Source organism: Crocodylus porosus, unplaced genomic scaffold (assembly GCF_001723895.1).
Source record: "Crocodylus porosus isolate Cpor-Errol unplaced genomic scaffold, CroPor_comp1, whole genome shotgun sequence".
NCBI lineage: Eukaryota > Metazoa > Chordata > Crocodylia > Crocodylidae > Crocodylus > Crocodylus porosus.
The window spans coordinates 15,561,134-15,583,239 of record NW_017728925.1 but is presented as its reverse complement, the minus strand read 5'-3'; the positions used below and the strand labels follow the sequence as shown (position 1 = coordinate 15,583,239).

The 22,106-nt window shown below is 41.4% G+C and overlaps 1 protein-coding gene across 3 annotated transcripts in view; it reads right to left on the bottom strand.

Moving 5' to 3' along the window:
- Window positions 1-22,106, bottom strand: part of SEC16A (SEC16 homolog A, endoplasmic reticulum export factor) — a 33,785-nt gene that overhangs the window by 6,578 nt on the left and 5,101 nt on the right. For 2 of the 3 annotated variants that reach the window (XM_019540925.1, XM_019540926.1), the window contains exons 2-26: window positions 17,632-21,506; window positions 16,666-16,811; window positions 14,033-14,121; window positions 13,262-13,397; window positions 12,413-12,611; window positions 11,602-11,779; window positions 11,313-11,455; window positions 10,274-10,335; window positions 9,919-10,057; window positions 9,331-9,570; window positions 8,882-8,979; window positions 7,906-7,987; window positions 7,580-7,697; window positions 7,204-7,315; window positions 6,537-6,642; window positions 5,769-5,909; window positions 5,508-5,621; window positions 4,929-5,133; window positions 4,210-4,464; window positions 3,501-3,589; window positions 2,462-2,509; window positions 2,099-2,260; window positions 1,358-1,435; window positions 1,063-1,119; window positions 215-326 (exon numbers count right to left, since the gene is read on the bottom strand). In XM_019540925.1, the coding sequence (XP_019396470.1) occupies window positions 215-326; window positions 1,063-1,119; window positions 1,358-1,435; window positions 2,099-2,260; window positions 2,462-2,509; window positions 3,501-3,589; window positions 4,210-4,464; window positions 4,929-5,133; window positions 5,508-5,621; window positions 5,769-5,909; window positions 6,537-6,642; window positions 7,204-7,315; window positions 7,580-7,697; window positions 7,906-7,987; window positions 8,882-8,979; window positions 9,331-9,570; window positions 9,919-10,057; window positions 10,274-10,335; window positions 11,313-11,455; window positions 11,602-11,779; window positions 12,413-12,611; window positions 13,262-13,397; window positions 14,033-14,121; window positions 16,666-16,811; window positions 17,632-21,429 (6,907 nt within the window). In that variant the 5' untranslated portion in view covers window positions 21,430-21,506. The remainder of the gene's footprint in view (window positions 1-214; window positions 327-1,062; window positions 1,120-1,357; window positions 1,436-2,098; window positions 2,261-2,461; window positions 2,510-3,500; window positions 3,590-4,209; window positions 4,465-4,928; window positions 5,134-5,507; window positions 5,622-5,768; window positions 5,910-6,536; window positions 6,643-7,203; window positions 7,316-7,579; window positions 7,698-7,905; window positions 7,988-8,881; window positions 8,980-9,330; window positions 9,571-9,918; window positions 10,058-10,273; window positions 10,336-11,312; window positions 11,456-11,601; window positions 11,780-12,412; window positions 12,612-13,261; window positions 13,398-14,032; window positions 14,122-16,665; window positions 16,812-17,631; window positions 21,507-22,106) is intronic. The other variant, XM_019540927.1, reaches the window with a different exon arrangement.

Sequence of the window (22,106 nt, the reverse complement as noted above, 5' to 3'; positions counted from 1 at the left end):
AGAGCTGGGATGGTGAATTCCCGAGACATAGCACACAACACTAGCAGTGATTGCCATGGTGACACCTAGTATACACAGCTCCATGATATAATTGAGCTGCCAGGTGCCTCCTGAGAAAAGCAGTCTCCCAAAGGGCTGACACACTTGTTTTAAGGAAAAATCTTAAAACCTTCCTCTCTATAGAAAAGAAAGCCACCTATTGCTGTGTTCTTACCTGCTCTTCTGGAGAACATGTTGACTGAGGCACCAGGTGGACCCCCAGGTCCAGGTGGAGCTGCCTGGGGAACTTTAGGAAACCCTGTTGGCGGAGGAGGTGGTGGCTTGCTCTGTAGGCAAGAAACACAAAATTAATGGCACGCTGAAGAGCAGTGTTTAATGCTGATGTTTTCAATACATTTTATAGTAAATGTTAGAGTAAAATACACACTGGTTGTAACAGTTCTAAGCCTATACAATGTATGTTACAAGAAACCAACAGAAAACAGTTGACCTCAGTGGGCGAGATTACACACAGGGCAGTAGGAGATGTCCTCTTTGCTTCAGACTCTGAAGTTTTCAGTTCCCCAAGACTCATTCTCCCCTCCCATGTTTCAAGCTATACTGTATCATACCAGGTGATCAACCAGGTGGGAAATACTAGTCTAGATATCAGCTTCTATACAAAAAGCCAGATTATAGTCTTCAGATACACTTATGTAAAGTCAGAGTAATTCCATTTTTAAAGCTCAGTCAGTTCTCACCAGTAACTGAAGGCAGAAAAGCCACTTCAGCTGCAGATACTATATTGTAATGCAAGGCAATCTAACAAAAGGCGATTCTTAGCCACTGTCTATAGTTCCTATTAACTTCTGAAGCATTTATATGATCATTAGGCAGACAAGCTTTTTTGGGTAAATGTGACCTCTTTTATTAGATTACCTAAACAAACTAATCAAAGAGATGACATTTACCCAAAGAACCTTGTCTGCCTATGTCCTTAGACCAACACGGCTACAATCAACACCCCCCCACCATAAATTATCATCATCCATTTAACAAACTAGAATTTCCTCAGATCTTTACCTCTTCTTCTGGCTCATCTAAATTGACCCAGCGCTGCTTCTTTTCATCCCAAACGATCTATGAAGAAATCACAGATCTTGGTCAGTAGTACACATAGGTCACACAACCAGCTAAGCAGCAAGCCATTTCAAGTCATTTTTTGAAAATCCATTTCAGAATTAATTCATCACTGAGGAAGGACATTTGTGTGTCACGTATTTGTTTACATGTTGCCAAGCAAAATGTAACCAGTGCACTAGAAAACCATTTTAGCAAATTCACACGTGCGATGTGCGCTGTGGTTTAGGACCCTTACTGATTTGTTCTTATCGTCTGGAAGGTGAGCTTCATTCTTTCCTTTTCCCATCAGCCATCGAAACCAATTTGCACCACTCTAAAAATAAATACAAGTCTTTTTAGTGTTGTCCTCCAAAAGGCCGCTTGCAGCCGAGTTAAAAATCACTTCATACATACAACAGTTCCAATGCATTAGTGTCTTTTCACTTAAGCTTATTCCAAAATGGTTTTGCTTAAAATTAATAAAAAAACTCCAGGTGTATAAGGAAGAGAGAAAAGCTGCTTTCAGGTGATGTCTGAAATTGTGAGTTTTAATGAGGCAGAGGGATACAAGAAGGCTCAGCCAGATGGGAGAAGCTGTAAGGGGAAGCTCTCCCCAGTAGACAGAATTGTATGCAAGGACAGGAGACCAATGTCAGTGAAGCAGAAACAGATTAGGGAGGGGAGTAGGATAAGGTCTCAGAGAATGCCTGGACTAAATCCACTGGGGATTATAAATTCAGACAAGGCAATTTTGAACTGGCCCCAGAAGAGAATAAGAAAGCAGTGAAGCAATGCTTCAGTGCCTATACAAGTACGTAACTAACAGCACTGTGCACGTGTCAGAGTTTCGGCTAAGAAGTTAACATATAAATGAAGGTGACATATAGTCTAGCAACAACTCAGCAAGGCAGCCTTCCATTTCCTAGCTTAGGGAAACCACGTGTCTTAGTTGACGGTCATCACTGGCTGTTGTAACTGCATATTCAGTGCAATTTACCTTTCTAGATGCCACCTCCTTCTTGTTGTCTTTCTTGGTCTCCTTCCCTTCAGGAATGGATGGGGGAGGAGGAGAGGGCTGCTTTACCGCTGAATTAGATCTCTCTCGTCCTATTGAATGGGTGGAGGACTCGGAAGTGGTTCGTGATCTCCGCCCGTAGCCCTGCATTACCAACAGGCAGCAATTTAAATCCTCTCACTATTAACTTTTCAAACAAGGTTTAATTTTGCACAAGTAAATTCCTTCTTTGGAAAAAAAAAAAAAGTCAGCAATGAAAAAAGAGAGATGCTAAGTCATCAGAAGCAGGTGAAATGTAGGCAAGAATAAAGACTCAGTGAAAGAAGCAGCCAGGATGTGGCATACCATGTGTGCTGAAGACTGGGAGGTAGATCTGGATCTTCGTCCTGGTGCCTGGTTAAATATAAAGCCAGCACGTGCTTAATAAACAAGCAACTAAAAACTGCAAATAGTACATTCCCACCTTTTCCCATTTTAATTAAGTGCTTCCACACAACATGGGACGGATCAGCCTTAGTTATTCAAGTATATCACTGCCCTTGTGTTTAGGTCCAGTGTACAAGTAAAAGAAACCTTTAACCTAACTACATGATTACACAGCAGTGTGACCTATCTATGATGGACATTGTGAAATTAGGGCATTTCATTGCCTAGAGTCATCAACAGCTCAAACAGTTAAAAGACGGTCATGGAAAACTAAAAATGAAAGTCCACAGAAAACTCCCACCTGAATAGTAAGGCTTGTTGCATTTTATCTCTGGTCTTCAGTTCTTTGTCTCCTTATTTAACAATTTTGATTAACACCTGAGAGTCTATTTGTACAAGTGCTTAACAAGTGGTTAAAACATCTGAATCCTTCAGCGGTGAGCAAATGCTTCCATGTTAAGCAATGTTTATGCTAATTCTGCCTCAAGCAATTGTCACCTCAGAAGACTAAATTGTTTGCTCAAAGGGATGCCCAATTTCAGTGGCATTTAATACTGAATATAACTGCTGTGCAGGAGAAAGAGACAGCTTCTTATGGCCAGGTTCTAAACGTGTTAATTTTGCAAAGCAGGGTCAATTTCCCTCTCCAAGTTCTCTTACTCACTGAAGTATCCTACAGCTCTTTCAGGACCGACCTACTGGTCTGAAAGAAGCAAGAACAAGTGATGGGGCAAGCAATTTAAAGACCACAAAGCAGTAAGTCTTGCTTTCTTACAAAGTTCCGAATATGGATACAACAAATAGATCATGTCCAATTTCTCATGTTTTTTCTTCAGTCTAAAGAAGCATACACATGCTGCATTTACTATTTTATAGTGCTGGCAAACAGCAAGTTCTATGTTTGCACACAATTTTTCACCGCTGTCAGCTGCATTAAAGATGTAGGAGACAGAAATACCATGCCAGCCATTTTGCCATAGAAATCATCCTCTCTTTCCTCCGGGAAATTCTTTCGACTTGGAGATTCCTGGGGAAGCCTCTGCATTGCTTGAAAAAACAACAACAGAAGGTGTTAGCCATTTTAAGCATTCTTTTAAAAACAAAAGAGAGGTCCAAGTTCTCAGTGGTTATGTAGAGAACTTGGTGCTTTAAAAGAATCTGAATATCCAGGGGCTGCATGGACTGGAGTCTGCACGGAGTTACTGGGTTTTGGTCTATGTGGAGGATCAAAACCAGCTGAAATAACTATGCAGTGCCAAAGGCTCTATGCAAGATCCTCTCTATGCCTCAGTTTTGACGTACAGCATGCTCTGCCATGACTTTCCACTGTACTAAAATTGCCTTCAATTTGAATCACAGGCCCTCCTGTAATTTTAGTTATGTGCCTCTCCAGTAGTAATGCCAATGTATTACATTAGGAAGTATTCTGACCAATGAGCCTTCAGTAGAGACTAGGCAGACTGGTGTGGGGGTTTTACTAATTTCATATCATGACCAAGTCAAACCTAGCATCCAAGACCAATACTATTTAGGTCTTATTAAAGAGGCTTCTTCACCTTTATGATCTCCCTTGACACGTCACCATTTCAAGTACCAAGATGCACTGTATTCTATTGCCTGAAAGACTTCAGTCCCCTTAAGGACAGGGATGACATTTGAGACCAAACCTGTTTCTTGGTTTATCCGTTCTTCTGGCCGGGCATCAGCTGTTAGAGGTGGTGGCCCCCCCGGCGGCACTGCAGGGTTCAGGTAGAGGGGTGGCTGTGCCCCTCCATATTGATGTGGAAAGCCTGGAGGTGCAAAGCTAGACCCTGGACCAACTGAAGGAGGGGCCACAAGATAGAAAGGAACAGTACCACCAGGGTCTTGCTGTGGAGGAGGCGGCATCATTGTTGATGATCCATCAAGAATTGCGTGAGGTGCTGCAGTACAAAGTTTGAAGAAGTTACAAGTAACTAAATGGAAAGAGACATGACTTAAGCAAAAGACTGGAGAGCCAGGAGCTATCTAGCCCACTTAAATCCAAATTCTTGTGAAAAAGCCAAGACACGACACTCTCCCAGCTCACATTTCCAATATGTTTTTTACTGTTTCTCTTCCCCTTGGGGAAGATAAATTGGGGGCACAGCACACTATATAGGCTCATTTATGAGCAAGAACAAAATCTTTATATCCGTTCATGTGTAATCAGAAAAAAACTGGCATTTACTGGTAAAGTAGTACCCTGACTTCTAATGCTGTATAAACTTTAGTCCTAATGATGAAAAACCACATATATTTCACAAATAAAACCCAATTCGTTTTTTGTTTTAAATGATTTTTCAAAGTTGGAGGCCAGTTTCCTTTTTGCCCTTTGATGACAAGGAGGGCGATTCAAAATACTTACCTGAAGGCATCAGCTGTACACTTTGTATGGGCTGGACCATATTCGGTAACAAGGATGCTAGCAATTGGTTTTCAGTACCAGGACCCACGTCTGGTGTAGCTCCTGCTCCATCACACTGGCTGATATGGTCCAACTCAGAGCTTGGTGTGCTAGAGGCATATTGCTGAGGGGTGGATCTATCTGTGCTGTAAGCTATTACACCCTCCTTTAGCAAGAAGAAAGAAAAACACCAGATGTTACAAATCAGAACCCATGATGGGAAAATCCTAACAAAAAAAGAACACAGGCCATTTGTTAGTTTCTTGGAGGCAAAGGAAAAAAATCAGGACTTTTCAATTCAGATTTTCCATTTCCAATTCAGAAACGAGCAGTGAAGCAACTGCTTTTTTGCAAACGTGAAAAGTAATTAATTCCAAATTAACCTCATTATTGGAATCAAGATGTATATGCACAACTTGCCTCACACAAACACATCTTGTATATTACTTGCACATTTATATAAAAAGCCATTATTTTATGAAGAGGGTCCATAATAATCTGAAGGCAAGTGTCAAATCTTAGAAAAAACTGGTTCCATACCTTGATCTGTCCATCCAAGTGTCGAAGTCGTACTAACCAAGTAGGTTCAATAAACGTTTCCTGCTCTGGTTTCTCCTTGATCTGAGGGTCAAACAGGCGCAACTGCGACGATACCTGTCAAAATAAAACATTACAAAAATGATGGTTGCTAGTCAGGAAGTCAATAGAACCAGCAATTTTAGAGGTTTCTAAGCTATAAATCCTGGCTCATGACATATTAAGCCATGAGGGCTTAATTCCGAGGAGCACTCATACACATACCTGAACAAGCTGGCTGATGAGCACAGGTGAATAGTACTGGGGATCTCTAAGAACAGTTTTGGAAATCACTTCACAATAATGGAAAGCTTGTGCAGCAAGTCCCAACTCAGCTAGTCGACAAGCATAGATGAATTTGAAAACCTGCAGAATGAGAAGGTAAATTTATATTCACAGGCCCAGAACCTAAGGGGCAATTTGACCCTTCAACCGCAAACTCAAGTGACCTGTTATCACATCTAGTCCAGATTTAACATGAATACTAGTCAAAAGTTTCCCCCACTCAAGTTGCCAAGGGGTAAGAATCTGTACATCAAGAAAGTCAAAATAAATCCTGCTAGATTTTTTTCTTTAAATCTCTAAATTCAGATAATTACCTTTACATTCTAGAAGTCTGGATTTCATAACATTACCATTAAAAGGAAGTAAAAACGGATTTTGATGATCATTAAGACACAACCCCCACACAAAAAGCACATTAAATCACCTTAAAAATCTACATCTGCTTGGATACCAAAAAGAAAGCAACAGTTCATAGTTGCAGTGTATGTGATGTAAAAAACATTTACTCGTTTCAAAGTTAGAATAGTTTATGCTGCAAAAATTACCTTCCAATATTTTAAACAATGAGGATTTGGAGAGGAAGTTTAGGAGAGACAAGACCCACTCGGAGCTGGCTAAAGCATACATGTGAATGCTAGACCAGTCACAGAAGAAAGATTACCTCTCAACAAAAAGGGATACTAAACAAGAAACAGAACAGCTCTTCACCTGAAAATTGGGTAAGCTGCCAGGCTGGGTACCAAGCGACTGTGCATATTCATAGGCTTCTGTTCTTTGAATGGCTTCATTAGTGGCAAACTTGAAAAACGGCAAGCTATTAGAAAATAGGGAGAAAAAATAATTAAATGCCTTGAAGATGAAGGCTTCTATTTAAATATATTTGTAAAGGTGATCAAAAAAAAAGGACAGAGGTCTTCCCAAGTTCACTGATCTATCATCAAGTATGGCTAAGACAAGCCAGTTGCTCCAGGCAATGACATAGTGTCATGGGGTTAACATCACCTTGGACTTCCCAGACCGAATGACCAGGTAGTCACATACAGCTGGGTCAACTTGAGACAATTTCTGGCCTACATGTGGAGCAAGGCTCAAACCCACATCTCTGAAACCACAGTGACACCTAAACTGATCTACCACTGCCTCCACTCTGTATTGGGATACATCCAATGCATCTAAAATTGGTCATAAGATGTTTCAGATGCGGAGTATCGGCAACTGTTGCGTTTTAAAATAAAGCAGGAAGGATGTTAGTTTAGTGATCTGACAAGCAGCTGCGGTTAGTGGTACTGTACAGCATTACCCCTAAGTCTCCAACCCTTAGCTTTCACTTTCACCTTCATTATTTTTTAATTAGACATGTAATCAAAATTCAAACCTATGATTTGATCCAATTAGGACAATCTTTGTTGTTTTCTTTGTATACACTCCAAATCCAACCTGGGCCATCATGTAGCAAAAATGTGCAGCATCTAACAGGCCTTTGGAAGCTGAAATAAAATACAACGGATTGTTTAAGGAATTTAATCTTAAGTGGTGCATATGTAATTCATGGCATCTTGCACTGTTTGGGTTATTCATAATTCATATTTATCCCCGAGACAAAAAAAAAATCTACAGAAGCAAAGAAGTTGAACTTTAAGGGCATCAACTGTTTTCGTTCATAACAAAAACAGCCACTTAAGTTTAAAAAAACCCTCTTCCATTAGCCACCCCTATTCTAGTCTCCATAGCTTCTACTTTAAATTAGTTACCCAGAGTATCACCCATAGTGCTGATAGTCCTCGATTCCAAATCCATGTTATTGGTCAAATTGGATAGTACCATGGCAAGATGAGGCCTCCAATCTCCCCACTTCTCATCACCACAGCACTAGAATTAGAACAGATACCGTCAAGGCTGAGACTGGCAGAGCGCATGAATAAGAATTTCAACCTGAGTAAGGACTGAGTAAGGAGCAACTAATCCTGCATTCTAGATATAAGCACATACACAAAGGCATGTTGCTAATGTACAGCATGAGATAGCTCATAACACAAACATGTACAATTCTTAATTGCATCTTATTCTTATAACTCACTGTGGATGCAGCTGGCATTCTTCCAGACATGAGCTGGTAAACAGTCTGCAGAGGATCATTAATTGGGAGACTGTTGGCAAATCTACAAAGTTCAATACACAAGACAAAAATAAAAAATGTCAGATAAGCAATACCAAGTAGGCAATTAAAACAAGTAAGCTTTTCATATTGAGTTCAGCTATGAGAAAGATATATGCAGTAGCAAAATAATGCACTGAAATAGGTAACTGCCTGGGGGAATCATTTTTAAAACAGAATTTGAGTAAATGGATTTGAGCTACGGTTCCACTGTCTGCAAATCCCAGTCCAAGAACAACCTCAACCCTCTTGCTCCTAGGGACAACAGACAGAAGGTGGAATACACAGGTTAACAAGCTGTGGGAGACAAGAGCACACTGTCATATCTAGAGAAAGAATTTGTTTGAATACAGCTGCTTTCCTCTTCAGCAGAAAAAAGAGGGTCTTTAACTCCCCAAAGCAAGCAAGACAGTGGGTTGGTTTGTTTTTTTTTAAACTGCTTCAGGTGGCTAACAATGATCTCCACAGTGCGCAAACATGCACTTTTAACTTCTCAAGAGCAGCTAGCTTACAAACTATTTCCTCTGCCTGTTTTCATTTATGCCTGTTGTTTATTTTTGAACAATTCTATGAAAGCTTTATAGGTGGCTCAGCTAGCAAGCCCATGTATAAATACGGTTTAAGATGTAGGCAGGGGAAATTTAACACGAAAGCTGTGGCACTGAGTAGCTTTTAACGATCCACACATTGAAATTAGGCGGTCTTAATTTTAAGCCTCGGAAGATCAAATTAAAACTGCAACATGCCCTAACTAAATTCAGTTAGTGGACAACATAACTAAACCATAATGCTTTTGCAGCCATGGCACATAAGAACAGTGGCATGCAGATCTAACTTCATTCAAGGAAAATAAAGGGTTAGTCCATACCATACTAACCATCCACACAAAACTTACTACCTGGTCATGACTCTTGCATGTGTTCTACTGTCCATTTTACTGGCAAGTAGCAAAGCATGTCCCCATAAACCATGCTTCATGGCAGACTCCAATGCATCCTATTTGGGTGGAGAGCATACAAAGACATATCAATCAGTTTGCTGGGGAACAAGTTTAAACACAATGAAATACTTAGAAAGTATCTTATAACCGAATAAAAAACACTAAGTCAAATGTTTATATGTTCCAAAATAATATGGCTTTTAAACTGCGAACTCTGGGACACAAAACATATCTTTAACTGGATTGTACAGTGGCAAATGGGCAATGACACCGTGAACGTGTGAACCATATTTTTTACATTTTCATTTGTTACGTGACATGGTACTTATATGTAAGTGCCTCAAGTTTTAGGGATAGGCATTTTTGGAGAAACTAATGAACCAAAACACAAGAATGTAAACATTCACCTTCTTACGACCATAAAGAAGCAGCTCCCTGAATCTCTCCGTCTCTCTTTCAATACTGTCAATTGCTGTTATAAGACTATCAGTGAGATATGAGATTTGAGCTTCACCAGATTCTTCTGCTTGCTCCAAAGCCTCATTAGTGAAGTCAATCAAGTTTGCTTCATTGGGCGATTTCCCAGGAAGCCACACAGTTTTATGATCACGTAGCAAAAGCTCTGCAATGTCTGTGCCTACTACAGTCTAAAAGAAAAAACACATTCAATATTTTAAAGGCATTTCAAACAAATTACTTCACCCTTTTATATTTGAGGCACTTGAAGGTTAAAACACAGAAAATTAGATGGGCCAAGCAAGGCATGTCTCAGGGGACTGTACAGATAAAGACTCATTAGCTATACTGCCTTTTACCTAGCACTTTGAGAGGCAAGATTAGAGTAGCACCTTCAGGCAACTGGTTTGCTACCTCACTGGCAAGTCTCCACGCTATTCCAGCAGTAACCACCCCTTATGTACTAATGCTGCTGTTACATAAATAGATTAACCACATGTTAATATTGTTTAGCTAAAAGACTTGAGAATAAGACATACCCCATTCTGTCTGCACAGCAGTACAATAAACTCCCAAAGCAGACTTGCAGACTCTTTGTCAATTAGATTATCATTCTGAAAACACTGTGTGGCTTTGTTTTGTGCAAAATTAATGACATCCACTTTATGAGTGTCCTCTCTGGAAAAGGAAGATAAATATGCAATGAGATGACAAATATCAGACATCAGAAATCATCACTGCAATAAACAGGGGGTGGAAGAGAGTACAGTCAAAGCTCCCTCAACACTTTAGCATATGGAAGCTGACAAGTGATTTACAGCCAATTTAAATCTCATCATTTCTAGCTTTTTAAAAGTGCAAAGGAAAATGAAATCATCAATCTATCAGACATACTTAGCAAGAGGGCCAGGAAATGCTCTCATCTCTTCTTGTTCTGGAGAATGTTGCAACATTGTCTAAGAACACACACAAATCATAAAAATAAGATGAAAAACATATCGTTATTCTATTTCATTATTTGTAATTCACTCTCTACACAGTGAAATCAAAACAAATTTAGAGAGGCAACCTATGGTGCCATCCACTCCATCACTCCCGGACAACACAGATTCCTACGAGATCCTGATTAAGTCCTATTTAAATGCCTGAAGCTCTACTTTCCATTAGAAACTGTTCCACAGCAAAAGAACTCACGAGGTGTTATTCTTGGTATTCTGCCCAAATATTCCTTTTCTTATTCTTTGTGATGTACAGCATTCTTCTGCCTCCTTGTTGCTTATACAATTCTAATGCCTGCAGGTCATTACATCCCTCCACCCCCTGCCCCCACCTCCTGCTTGCTGATATTTTAGCCTTGAGTTGTCATCTTTTCCCATACAAGCTGCCCTTGCAGTTCTCTTCCTCTCTGATGCTGATCAAAATCCCTTTGGAAAACAACGGAGTCCCAAAAGAATTGGAAACACACATGGGATATTTAATTCCCCTTCAATAGGAGAGCAAAACAGCTCCTGCAGAGAAAGGAACTGAGATACAGATGTTTCAGTCAATGGCAACATGCATGGAATAAAGAAAACAAAGCAACAAGACCCCAAGTTTCCTAGGATTTAGACACCTCTTCTGAATGCAGTTTTAAAGCAGCAAATGCCACTGTGAGAAGAGGAGCAAGATCCTTATGTTGTGCCTACAAGATCTCTTACTAGAGGAGGGCCTCAAAGCCACTTGTAAGCCAACTGCTTACACAATGAAATCTCCCAGGGGGGCGGGGAAAAAAAAAAAAAGACAAAAATATACAACAGAAAAAAAAAATCAGCTATTGTTTTTCTACGTACTACTGCACATACAATAGAAGGACATTCCTAATGCAAATGAAGCTCCCTTTACTTCCTCTGGAAAGAAAGAACACATTTGGATCTGAGTGGTACTTCCGTCTTACCTCCATGCTGTGTATTTCCACCAAAGCCGGTTGTCCTTCTGAAGGCAGGTTTGGCAACACTTTTATTAGATGACCCCCAGGACCAAACCTCGCACAGGTATGAGGCACTGAAAATTTCTCAGGTGTCAAAGGTCTAGATGGGACTGAAGTGGAGAGAACAGTCAAATCAAGTGACAGTTATTTTGGAGACTTAAAGTTACCGAGCCATTTATTCAGTTTACAGTAGTTCTGGTTCACAATTAAAACATACACATGAAACACAAAGAGGCTGTTAAAATTAGCTAGGTACCTTGTTCTACAGCTGGCCATCCAGTTTCACCTGAGTAGCCATACTCTGTAAAAGTCGGTTGACCATCAAAAGTAGTAGCATATCCTCCATATGGATAATTTGTATGGAGTGAGACTGGCTGGGTGGTAGCTTCGAACGCATTAGCTGTCAGATCATTGTTGCTTCTATAAAGCTGGCTCTAAATGGAACATATTTAATACACACTGCATTAAAGTCACATGGACTGAGTAATACAGCAAACTGACCAATGATCCTATGGCCTTTTCATTTCCCACTTTAAATCTCTAGGGGTTCCTTACATTTGGTTAATATTACCTGGCAAAGGACTTCCCTTGGATTGCAAAAAGCTGCAAGAAGAATCATGTGGCGTAACAAATGAAACTGCATCTCTTCCCCTGCGTTTCAACTGAGGCAGCAGAGTTCTTATTGGCAGCAAACTGTAGAATTAAGCCTTAAGAGCAAATGCCCCATTTCTTCCTGCATGCTCATGTTACACAGAGCACAAATTTAATTCCAGTTCCAAACACAACTCAGTGAGCTAGTCCCAAGCTAGACCCCATTAGGGTCAAGAGAATATTGTGGCTTCACAAGGAAGTAGTTACTTAGTCAAACCACTCAGTGTGATCTTTCAGATGACGTTTTTGTTGCTTAGAAGAAAAATATTTTTCTGTGAGCTTCATTTTTTGCTAACTTCTAATCTACACTTGTATTACTGCTATAATAACCTGTCAGGAAACCCTGCTCCCAGCACCAGTATCAACAAGTTGAACAGAGGAAAAGTCAATGCCCGATGTACTCATGTAAAACTCACTTGCTGAGAGCGAGAGCTGAAGCTGCTGTGACGGCTGTGAATGCTGCGGGAACTGTGTAGGCTGTGGGAAGAATGCTCGCTGTGGACGCTGCGCCTGTCAAATTCGTCACCATAAGGGTCCCTACGAGGTTCACTTTCATCATCAAAACTCCCAGTAAAGCGAGGATCATATCGCCAATGATCTTCATACTGTTCTTGCCTCCAGAACAACAAAAAGACCAAAATAAAGCAGGGAGCCTGCCTCCTGAGAAGAACCCACTTCCTTGGAAATTCTTTTCCATTCAGCAATGAACACTGTTTAAGAATTGGGACTCATCCATGAATTTAAGTACTGCAGACTGCAGCAAATGTGACTTCATAAAAGTACCTTCGTAAAGGCATTCTGGAAATTCAAACATCAAGACCAACATCCCACTAGAATTCCTATTCAACAAAAATTTAACGCGGAACATCTCCAAGTTTTAATTTCCATTTCAAGACCATATGTTGTTTAAGCATCTGGCCGCCACAAAACTTTTTTTCTGAATTCAGCCTTTAAGACTGGCTCTTTCCCAATTCACTTCATTTCCCTTAATAATTTTCTCCGTAAAGGAAACATGCACACTGGCAATGACCATTTGAGAAATCTCTTTTACTTCATAAATTATTATAATAAATCAGTCACACTATTTATTTCCCTGTCTAGAACATGTTAGTTTCTCTTCCATTGTTTTGTTGTTTAAAAGTCTACATAGGATTTTTACAGAATAGCTTGCAACTTGCAAGGCCTCCAGGCAATTAAACATTTTGGTAAATTCCACTATAATGGCATCTCTTAAAGTCTGCAAATAAAAGGCAGGGATTACGAACCTATTACTGTATGGATACACTTCTCTCTTCTGGTATAGGTTGTGTTCAGCATCATACCAATATCTTTGGTCATAATTCCTGGGATCTCTGTATCTGGGATCATAGGCTGATGAATAAGGGTCCCAGCGATTTGGATCTTTAAAAGATCAAAATAATCATCTTAACTACCAAGTCAGCTGTCCAAAGTATTTCCTAGTTCCCCCCTCTTTAAAAATCCAACCCTCTGCTTTAGTAACATTTGAGAAAGCCAAATGAAAAACATCTTAAGATAACATTTAAAAAAATACTATTTTTTATTGTAAATAGTTGCTTTTCTGCCAAGATTTTACCTCTGGAGCATAGGCTGAGGCATAAGCACATAAAGCGATAGAATGTACAACATACTCCTCTAACAAGCACTCCTTTCTCTACATCTACCATTTATCACCGTAATGAAAAAATGCAAAAGGACAGCCGGGCAGTGAGGAAAATAATCAAGCAGGGAATTCAAAGTGGACTCAATTTAACTCCCTCTTCTTCCAGCTCCTGAACCGACAAATGCAGAGAGGAGAGCAGAGCATCAAGGACAAATGTAATCTAGATTAACTTTCAGTAAGTAAAACTTTATTCTAATTACCTGTGGGGACCATACAACAGTTGGGGCTTTTTTGGAAGCAGAAATTTTAGTTTTAGAATACAAAAACAGACACTAATTTTAAACACATTTCCCAGAGGCATTTTTCTGAAGCAGCTATTCTATAAAGAAACGCACAATTAATTGTCCAACATTACCTCCATAATCATATGGGTTTGCATAATAGTCTGCATAGTAATCATTCCATCCACTCTTTGTATTATAATAATCTTCTTTATATCCCTGCCTGAAAGAGGAAGAAATTTGGGTCATAAATTACCAGGATTAAATTAGGCATAATGGCTGCTCTTGAACCTGGCAGAGGATATGCACAGCTAATCTCAGTGGATTATCTAGAGGTAGAGCTTAAAAAATAAAAAAAACTGCTGTCAGAGGAAATGGAAGGCTCGGGGACCAAGAGACGCTATACAGAGATGTCATTAATTTCAACTCTTCCGTGCCATCACTGACTGAAACTCGCTGCCATATAATACACTTGTGGCTTATGCCAAATAATTTGGTGATCAGTTCCATTACTTATGGGCAATTGATCATAAACACTGTTGCTACAACTGACATCCTTATTGAAGAGTCTCAGTACAGAAGCCAGGAACTTATTGGGCACTGACATGTCTCTTCTCCCATTTCTACAAGAATTTCCTATCAGTTGGGATCAGGAATATTACAGGACTGTAACAAAGCAACCACCACTACACAAGATGTGAGCCAACAAAAGGTTTCAGTCCACAAGACTATCATTTCAAAGCTTTCACTATCAGCAAGTGCACAGTGAGGAGGAAAGTAAACCAAAAAGTTACTCTCATCTATTCAAGTATCTTGACAGTACTTATTTGAGTATCTTGACATTACACTAACATCATGCTCTTCCTGCAGCTGATGCTTATGCTGACTGGGAGACTGATAGTACTGGTGTTGCCTGCTGGAGTATCCATACATAATCCCCATCAATCTGCACTCACTCAATGCCTCATCTCTTTCAACGTCAGCTTTTCAATTGCTGTGTCAACATAGCGAGCATTGGGCATCCTTCTGTATTTAATACTTTAGTGGGAAGAACAGATAGCACTGAGCTATAACTGTATTATAGGGTATACGGAATGAATCATCCTGCAAGTAGCTCTGTGCTCCTGAGTCCACCAAGGAGGGGGACACAGTAGCGATGCACCATGAAAGATGTGTTTCTTAGTGAACAACATAAAAGGTTAAGTAGCATGAAAAAATGGTGCCCTATACAGAGCCCAAGTGACAGTGCCTGTAGTATGGACAGACAGCATACAGGGACAACACCACCTATTAAAACAAGAACTTGACTTAAAAAAAAAAAAAAAAAAGAAAAAAAAGGATGCTTTCAGCTCTGAGAACATGCCTGAATATACTGTTATAAGTACAATGTCTTAGGCAGTTATAGGAGTCATCTGACTTGAAGGGAAAATGTGGGATGTGATTATTATCTTTAAAACCGTGTCCTTTTATTGGTGTCTTTTGTGGAAGTTTTGGGAATCAGGCCTGAAGGACAACATTTGACAACACTCTGACCAAAACAAGTTCTCTGGGAAAAGGGGGAGGAATCGAGTAGGAGCCACAACTGGATCTTTTCACTTCGTAAGATGGGAATCATGTCACAAGGTTTGTAAGCACTAGTTTACCCTTTGGGCATTTCACACACCTGGCACTGTACACTCAGTGAATGGCTCGGTAGGTCAAGTGTGGGACATTAGCAGAGCAGTGCTTGGGGAGCTTGTGCAGACATAGCATCCACTGGTGCAGAAGTAAATCTGATCAGATAAGACCTTGTCAAGGTGGCTATCAGTGAGTAGATTTGCAGTGGCGGTTCTGGCAGTTAAGACACCCATTGTGTCATGAGGAAACGTTCCTGCTTGATCTTAACACACTGCTCTGAGCCAGGGCTGAGCTGTAATAATTCCTGAGAAATAAAGTATGCTAATTTAATAGAAACCTATTTGTACTAATTCAGCCTAACTCCCCAAAACTTGTTTGAGTGAAGTGTCAGAGTAAGGTTGAGAAAGAAAATTGATTTCGCTCAGTTTTACAGATCAGCTCTAACACTTATAAAAGGTGCTCAAAACACAGACAGACCAAGATGTAAAGCTGTGCTTATAGAAAAATGGGAAAATGTATCAACCCAAACACTGTCTACTCACCCACTCTTTACCATTGTCTAAGAGACTAAATTTATTCATCTGTTAAAACAAAAATGCTAAGGGTGAGCAGAGACAACACTGGTTCAACAGGCAACACATGCTGCTGTGTTTGCAAGGAAATCCTAGGAGCCATGAGCAGAAATGCCATTTGTTCAATTCTCCAACCCTGTTATCTCAGATGTGTCATTTTGAAAGTGCCAGGCTTTAATGACAATTGTACCTAGCACGCTCTTCCATCTGTCCCCACTGAAACAGAACAAAACATCAGTACTGGTTGTATTGTTGAGCCCCAGTGAGTGGGAATAACACCACAAAAATGAACGGCTGAAGGCAGAAGGAGCAGTAAAGAATACAGCAATCATAGTGAGGTCCTTTTGGCAGGGCATTTGGCTTGCTAACCTCTACAAGCAATAAGCAATTTGCAATTCATGCTGCCTAGATTTCACTTTATTGCATGCAAACTGAAATGTTGCAGACAACTGCCAATAAAAATGTCACGCCATTAGGCCCCCACATACTGTGAACTGCACATGACAAAAGATCATTCTGCAGTCCCATTCAGTATATCAGGACATATTAAACCTTTATAGAGCCTCAGAATTACGTACATAGAAGGAGGTCTATCAGAGCAGTGACTAGCTCTAGAACTGGGACGCTCAGGCTCTGCATACCGATAGCCCCCAGACTCCACATAAGCAGCACTACCACTATCATAGTGTCTGTAGCGGGGGTCATATCGTCCATAGACGTCCTCCTAGGGAAGAAAGGGTTACACATTAACAACTGGTGAGTTAAATTGTTCAAATGATCTGACATGGATTAAAGAACATTTTTCTATGGCTTCCTCTGACCCAAACATTCAGTTTCCCTTGCAACCTCCTTGTATTCACTTCTATGCTAGCTCAATTTTCAGAGCTAGATCACCATCACCATCTTGCCACAAAGGATACAGACAACTACTGTGCCATCTGACAACAGTGTCCAAAACCTGCATGAAGAAAATCTCTTCAGCTCAGTGTTGTTCTGTCACTGAAAGGCAGCTTTCCTGCTGTTTGATTCTCACCTGGGAGGTGGGAATTTTTTATGATCAGGACACCTGTCAAGCTAGGGTAAGTCTGTAACTACCAACTTCTTCAAAAAGGCAAACACTAAAATCTGTCAGGTGTTGACTGCCACTTTCAGAAGTTAGTATTAATGTTCATTTCATATTTTAAATAGGTTTATCATTTAAACTCCACAGACCTATTACTTTTTTCTGATCTATCTTTATGAGCTTGGGTTTTCATACTCCTGATATCAGATATGCATCATGTTAGTTTTACAGGAACCAAATTAACAGATGAAACTGCAAAAAAATCCTTCCAGAAGTTATCTTCTTTCTTACAGTTTTAAGGTCTTGCATTGCGTTACTAACATTCAGAATTTCTCTACAGTTAAACCTAAGTGAATAACTGTTCTACTCTGCTGATCGCTATACCAATAAAGAGTTAGGAGTCAGAACTGACATTCCCCCCCCCCCAAATTGCTATATATATTTGAACTTCACAAAGTAAGGAAAGACATTTTTACTTTACCGAATAATAAAGGTGAGCTGCTGCTCTAGGATCCGCAGGGGGGTAAGATGGTGGATATGGCTGCTGATATGCATCATAAGGATGTCTGTAATAGTAGTAAGGGTTTTGTGGTGGACCAAAAGCATCTTGAGGAGTCTGTGGTGGCAATGGACACTGTGGCTCTTGCTGTGTGGCTGGCATGACTGGCTGGGTGGTTGTAGCAACTGCTGATGCGGTCAAAGCACTTGATGATGGAACAGGCAATGCTTGTTTATCAGAGCTTGGCTGAGCAGGCCTGGCTGGTGGCTGTGTTGAACTTGCCTCCTGGGGACCCAGATGATAGTGCCTATTACTCGGTACCTGATTGTCATGCTGCTGTGGTGCCTGCATGGGTTTACTCCCTGGAGCCACCTGGTAATTTGAAGGAACAGAAGAGCGCCCAGAAGGTACTGCTTGTGGCATTGGAGCAGCTTGCATTTGCTGTTGTGAAGGCAACGTGCCCTGCATGGCTCTATCCGATGGAACCTGATGCTGCACATCTTTTGTGACCTGTTGATAAAAATGTTGTTTGTCATGCTTCTCTAGCCCCACCTGGCTATTGTGATTGGCTGGTTGTTGAGAATATGCTGGACCACCAGACAGAGATGGGTTTTGCACCTGTCCTGAATTACTTGTATTACTTCTCTCCAGTGTCCATGGTACTGTAAAGTCAAGTGCTTCAGCAGCTTCTTCTTTACTATTTGAGTGATCTGCAAAATTATTGGAAGGTACCATGGAATTCGCTGGTGGGACTAACACATTTGCATTTCCACTAGGGAGACTTGTCCCAGGGGGCACTGATGAATTAGCCCCTGGCATAGTAGCCAATTCTGGAATAAGACTTTCTGAATTAACATTCTTTTGACCTTCTGGAGCTACACTAAGTGGTATCTGAGATGGAAGTTGCATCAATAGACTTGTGGACTGATTAGGTGCAATTTCAGAAGCGCTACTAGGACTTTGTAATAAATTAGCATTTGACAGATTAGTAGTAGTTGGAGGTGCATTAGCTAAAGATCCAGCTTGTACCACAGGCAATGACACATTTTCCCCAGAGAGGATCCCACCAACATGCAGAGTTTGGAGGCCTGCAACAGGCTTGTCTCCAACTCCAGGATCTTTCAGCAACTGATTATTTTCATTCCTTAGCTGATTAGATAGAGAAATGGAAAAATTAATTGGCTGAGCCAAGTTATAGCTTTGATTAGGCTGAGCAATCAGGACAGGCTGATTTTGCAAAGACTCTGTGGGTGGAGAAGACAGCAAACTTGCATAACCTGAACTTGCCTGAGATTGGAGTGCTTCCTCTTCTCCCATTTTGGGAGGATTCTCCAAGTTCTCAGAGGATACATTTCCATCCTGGGAAGGCTGCACGGTTACAGAGCCTGGTTTATTTGGCTGCTGATGTGACAGCCCCTCTTCAGGTGGCTGAATAATTTCCACCTTCTGTTTGGCAGGTACATATACTGCTGGAGCAGCAGGTGCCAGAAGAACATTACCCCCAAAGTTGGGCAGTTCGTTATGAGCCCACAGAGTGGTTGCTGGACTGTCACACTTCTTAACTGCTCCTTGAGCTCTTGTTGAGGGCCTTTTCTCAGATACTGCTTGAACATTTTCTATGCCAGGCCCAATGACAGGCTGCAACGCATTTCCATGCTCTGCCGTGACGACAAGAGGCAGCGGGTGTGCTTGGGGAATGAAGAGGGTTTCCAGATTATCTGGTGGCTGTTCGAGATTTCCTGGGGAGGCAGCTGTCAGAGCTGCAGTTTTCTTGGCATTCTTTTTGTTTGGGTGGTTCTCCCTTAGCTCACCTACCATCTTTGCCTGGTCAATCTCTGCAGGCTTCACCCCAACCCCATGGGACCTCACCGGTTCAAAGGAACTATTTGCACTTGTTTGAAAGACTCCCGTAGGCTTGGGGGGACTTGGAGTTGGGGGATGGGACAGATTTCTGTGGTAGTTCTTGCTTATGTTGGGCTCACTTGTATCTCCTCCGGAAGGGGAGCAGTCAATCTGCTTAAAGAAACTGGCAGATGTCTCTTCATCAGGCTTCCCGCTTTCTTGCTGAATGAATGTACCATCGAGCTCTTGAGGTCTCGCTGAGCTGGAAACACTCCTGTGGCTAACATTGCTGTAGTTTGAGGATACGCTGTCAGGTCGGACGGGATGAGGTAACGAATCAGGTGCTTCTAAATTTGGTCCTCCTTCTGCATGGCTTGCAATAGTGTTCTTTGGAAGTGAAGGCCCTGGGGGCAATCCACACCTGTATAGATCAGATCCTACACTTGAGGACAAAGGATTATTCTGTGGTTCGTTCGGTAGAACTTCTTGATTCTGAACACACTCCAGGTTCTCGACATTTTCATACTGTGGAGCAACATTCCCACGAGCTTTGCTAACATCTGTGTTATTATCGGTAACATGCACAGAATGTTTGCCAGTCTGGGCCTCATGCGGGCTGCTCACAGTTCTCAGAAAATATTGGACATCCATTCCCTTTGGTACACGCTCATTAGCAGAGCCTGTACTAACTGGTGCCTGAGACTGAACACTGGCTACTACCTGCTGAGGAGGGAGAGAAGGGTGATACATAAGCCCCGAACTTCGCTGACAAGCATCAAAGTCAGCTTTACTAGCCAGATAATTTACTTCTGATGAAAGTATTTCTTCATTTTCTGCCTCATCCCCTTTGAAAAACATGGAGATAGTTCCTGAATCTGGATTGCTGGGAGCATGTCCACCGAATGTTTCAGATGCAGCTTGAGATTGGTTTTTCAGGTTACTTTCCTGAGTGGTGGGGTTTACCAAACCACAGTCTGGTAACAGGGACTGTGGGTAAAACTGCTCAGGGTAAGGTTGAGCCAGACAAGTGTTAGTCATTTCTACAGACTGTCTAACCATATTTTCAGGCTGAAGGCTGCTCACTTGGGGGTTACCTCCTGCAGAACCATTTTGCCCATTCTTGTCACTACCACCCAACAAAGGAGCTTGCATGGTACTTTGCTGATGTCCAGGAGCCAGATGCAAACTTGAACCACCAGCAGAAGGGTGAGAAATACTATGAACAGCATTCTGAGAAGGTGGCTCAGCGTAGGGCATGTAATTCCGAACTTGAGGCTGAATGTTACCCTGAACAAGTCTCCACTGAGATGAGGCGGTTTCTGCGAAAGGGAGGAATGGTGTCGTAACAGGTACTGCACTAGGGTTACTTGGATCTCGATTTACATCTTGTATACTTAGAGGCCTGTTTGGTGCAGGCCCTACTCCTACATGTCCACCGAGAGAATTTTCAAGCATCATTCCTGGACTATAATGCAGTGGTGCTGAAGGGGTATGGAGTCCAAATTCTGCATTGGGTTGCATTTCTGCAGTACTATTTAAATCATGTCCCGGCAATGAAGCCAACACATTAGAAAAGGTATTAGAATTTATTCCTGGTTGAGACACAGGTGCCGGTAAAGATGCATGCAGTTCGTGTGGATTATCCCCTGCATGAGAAGGAGCTTTGTGCATAACAGCTGGCTGAGGATACACTGAGGAAGGAGGACCTGGCATGACCAGTGGATTGCCTTTGGATGGATTACCTAGCGGAGAACCCTGTGGAGTCTGTCTGCCAAATGCAAAAGGGTCCGTCACAGGTTGTACTGGGGCAAGTGCTGCTGAGACTGGTACGTTTGCCCGCCTGCCGAATGGGTTATTTCGCCAATACGCATTCCGAGCAGTTCCCACAGGAGGCGGTCCCCCAGCTCCCGCTGGCACGGTCTGTGGAGGCGGCTGCATGATCAGCTCTCAGCAAGGTCACACACTATTTGGAGAACTAACAGATGTTATAGATGTATTCTTTTTTCTTCCCCACACTGCAAAAAGAAAACACAAGGCAAGTTAGTTTCACAGTCCACAATAGGCAGATTCAGCACTTTAAAAAAATACAGTCACTACATGTGGGGGGGAAGGAGGGAGTCGAAAGCTTTTAGAAAGGGATCTGCTGCTGCTGCAAAAAAAGGACACCTCAAAGCAAAGAGATGCTTCTTCCAAAATGCCAATTAATTTTTGTGCATGGCAATTTGCTTAGTGGCACAGAGCCAACTTGTTTTTAAAAACAATGTTAAAAAATATAAAGAATTGTTTCTAGACAGATAACCATACATTGTTTAAACTGGTTCCTTTACATTGAGCTCTCCAGCGAAATCTCACACTGCAACAACTCCAACAGCAGTCTCATGTTCTCTAAACTTGGTCTCAGCAGGATTAGACATGTTTGTTTAAAAAATGTTGGTAATAATCAGTCTGCTTTAGTAATCCTACCATTGTTAACTCCAGGTAGTGGTGCTGCTTCAGTGCAAGGTACTAGGAAGAGTTCAGCGTAAGAAATGGCATCATCTTCTCTTACTTTGGAAGAAACTATTTTAGTTGAGCTGTGCTCACACATTAGAAATCTGATGAAGGGAGTCTTGGAC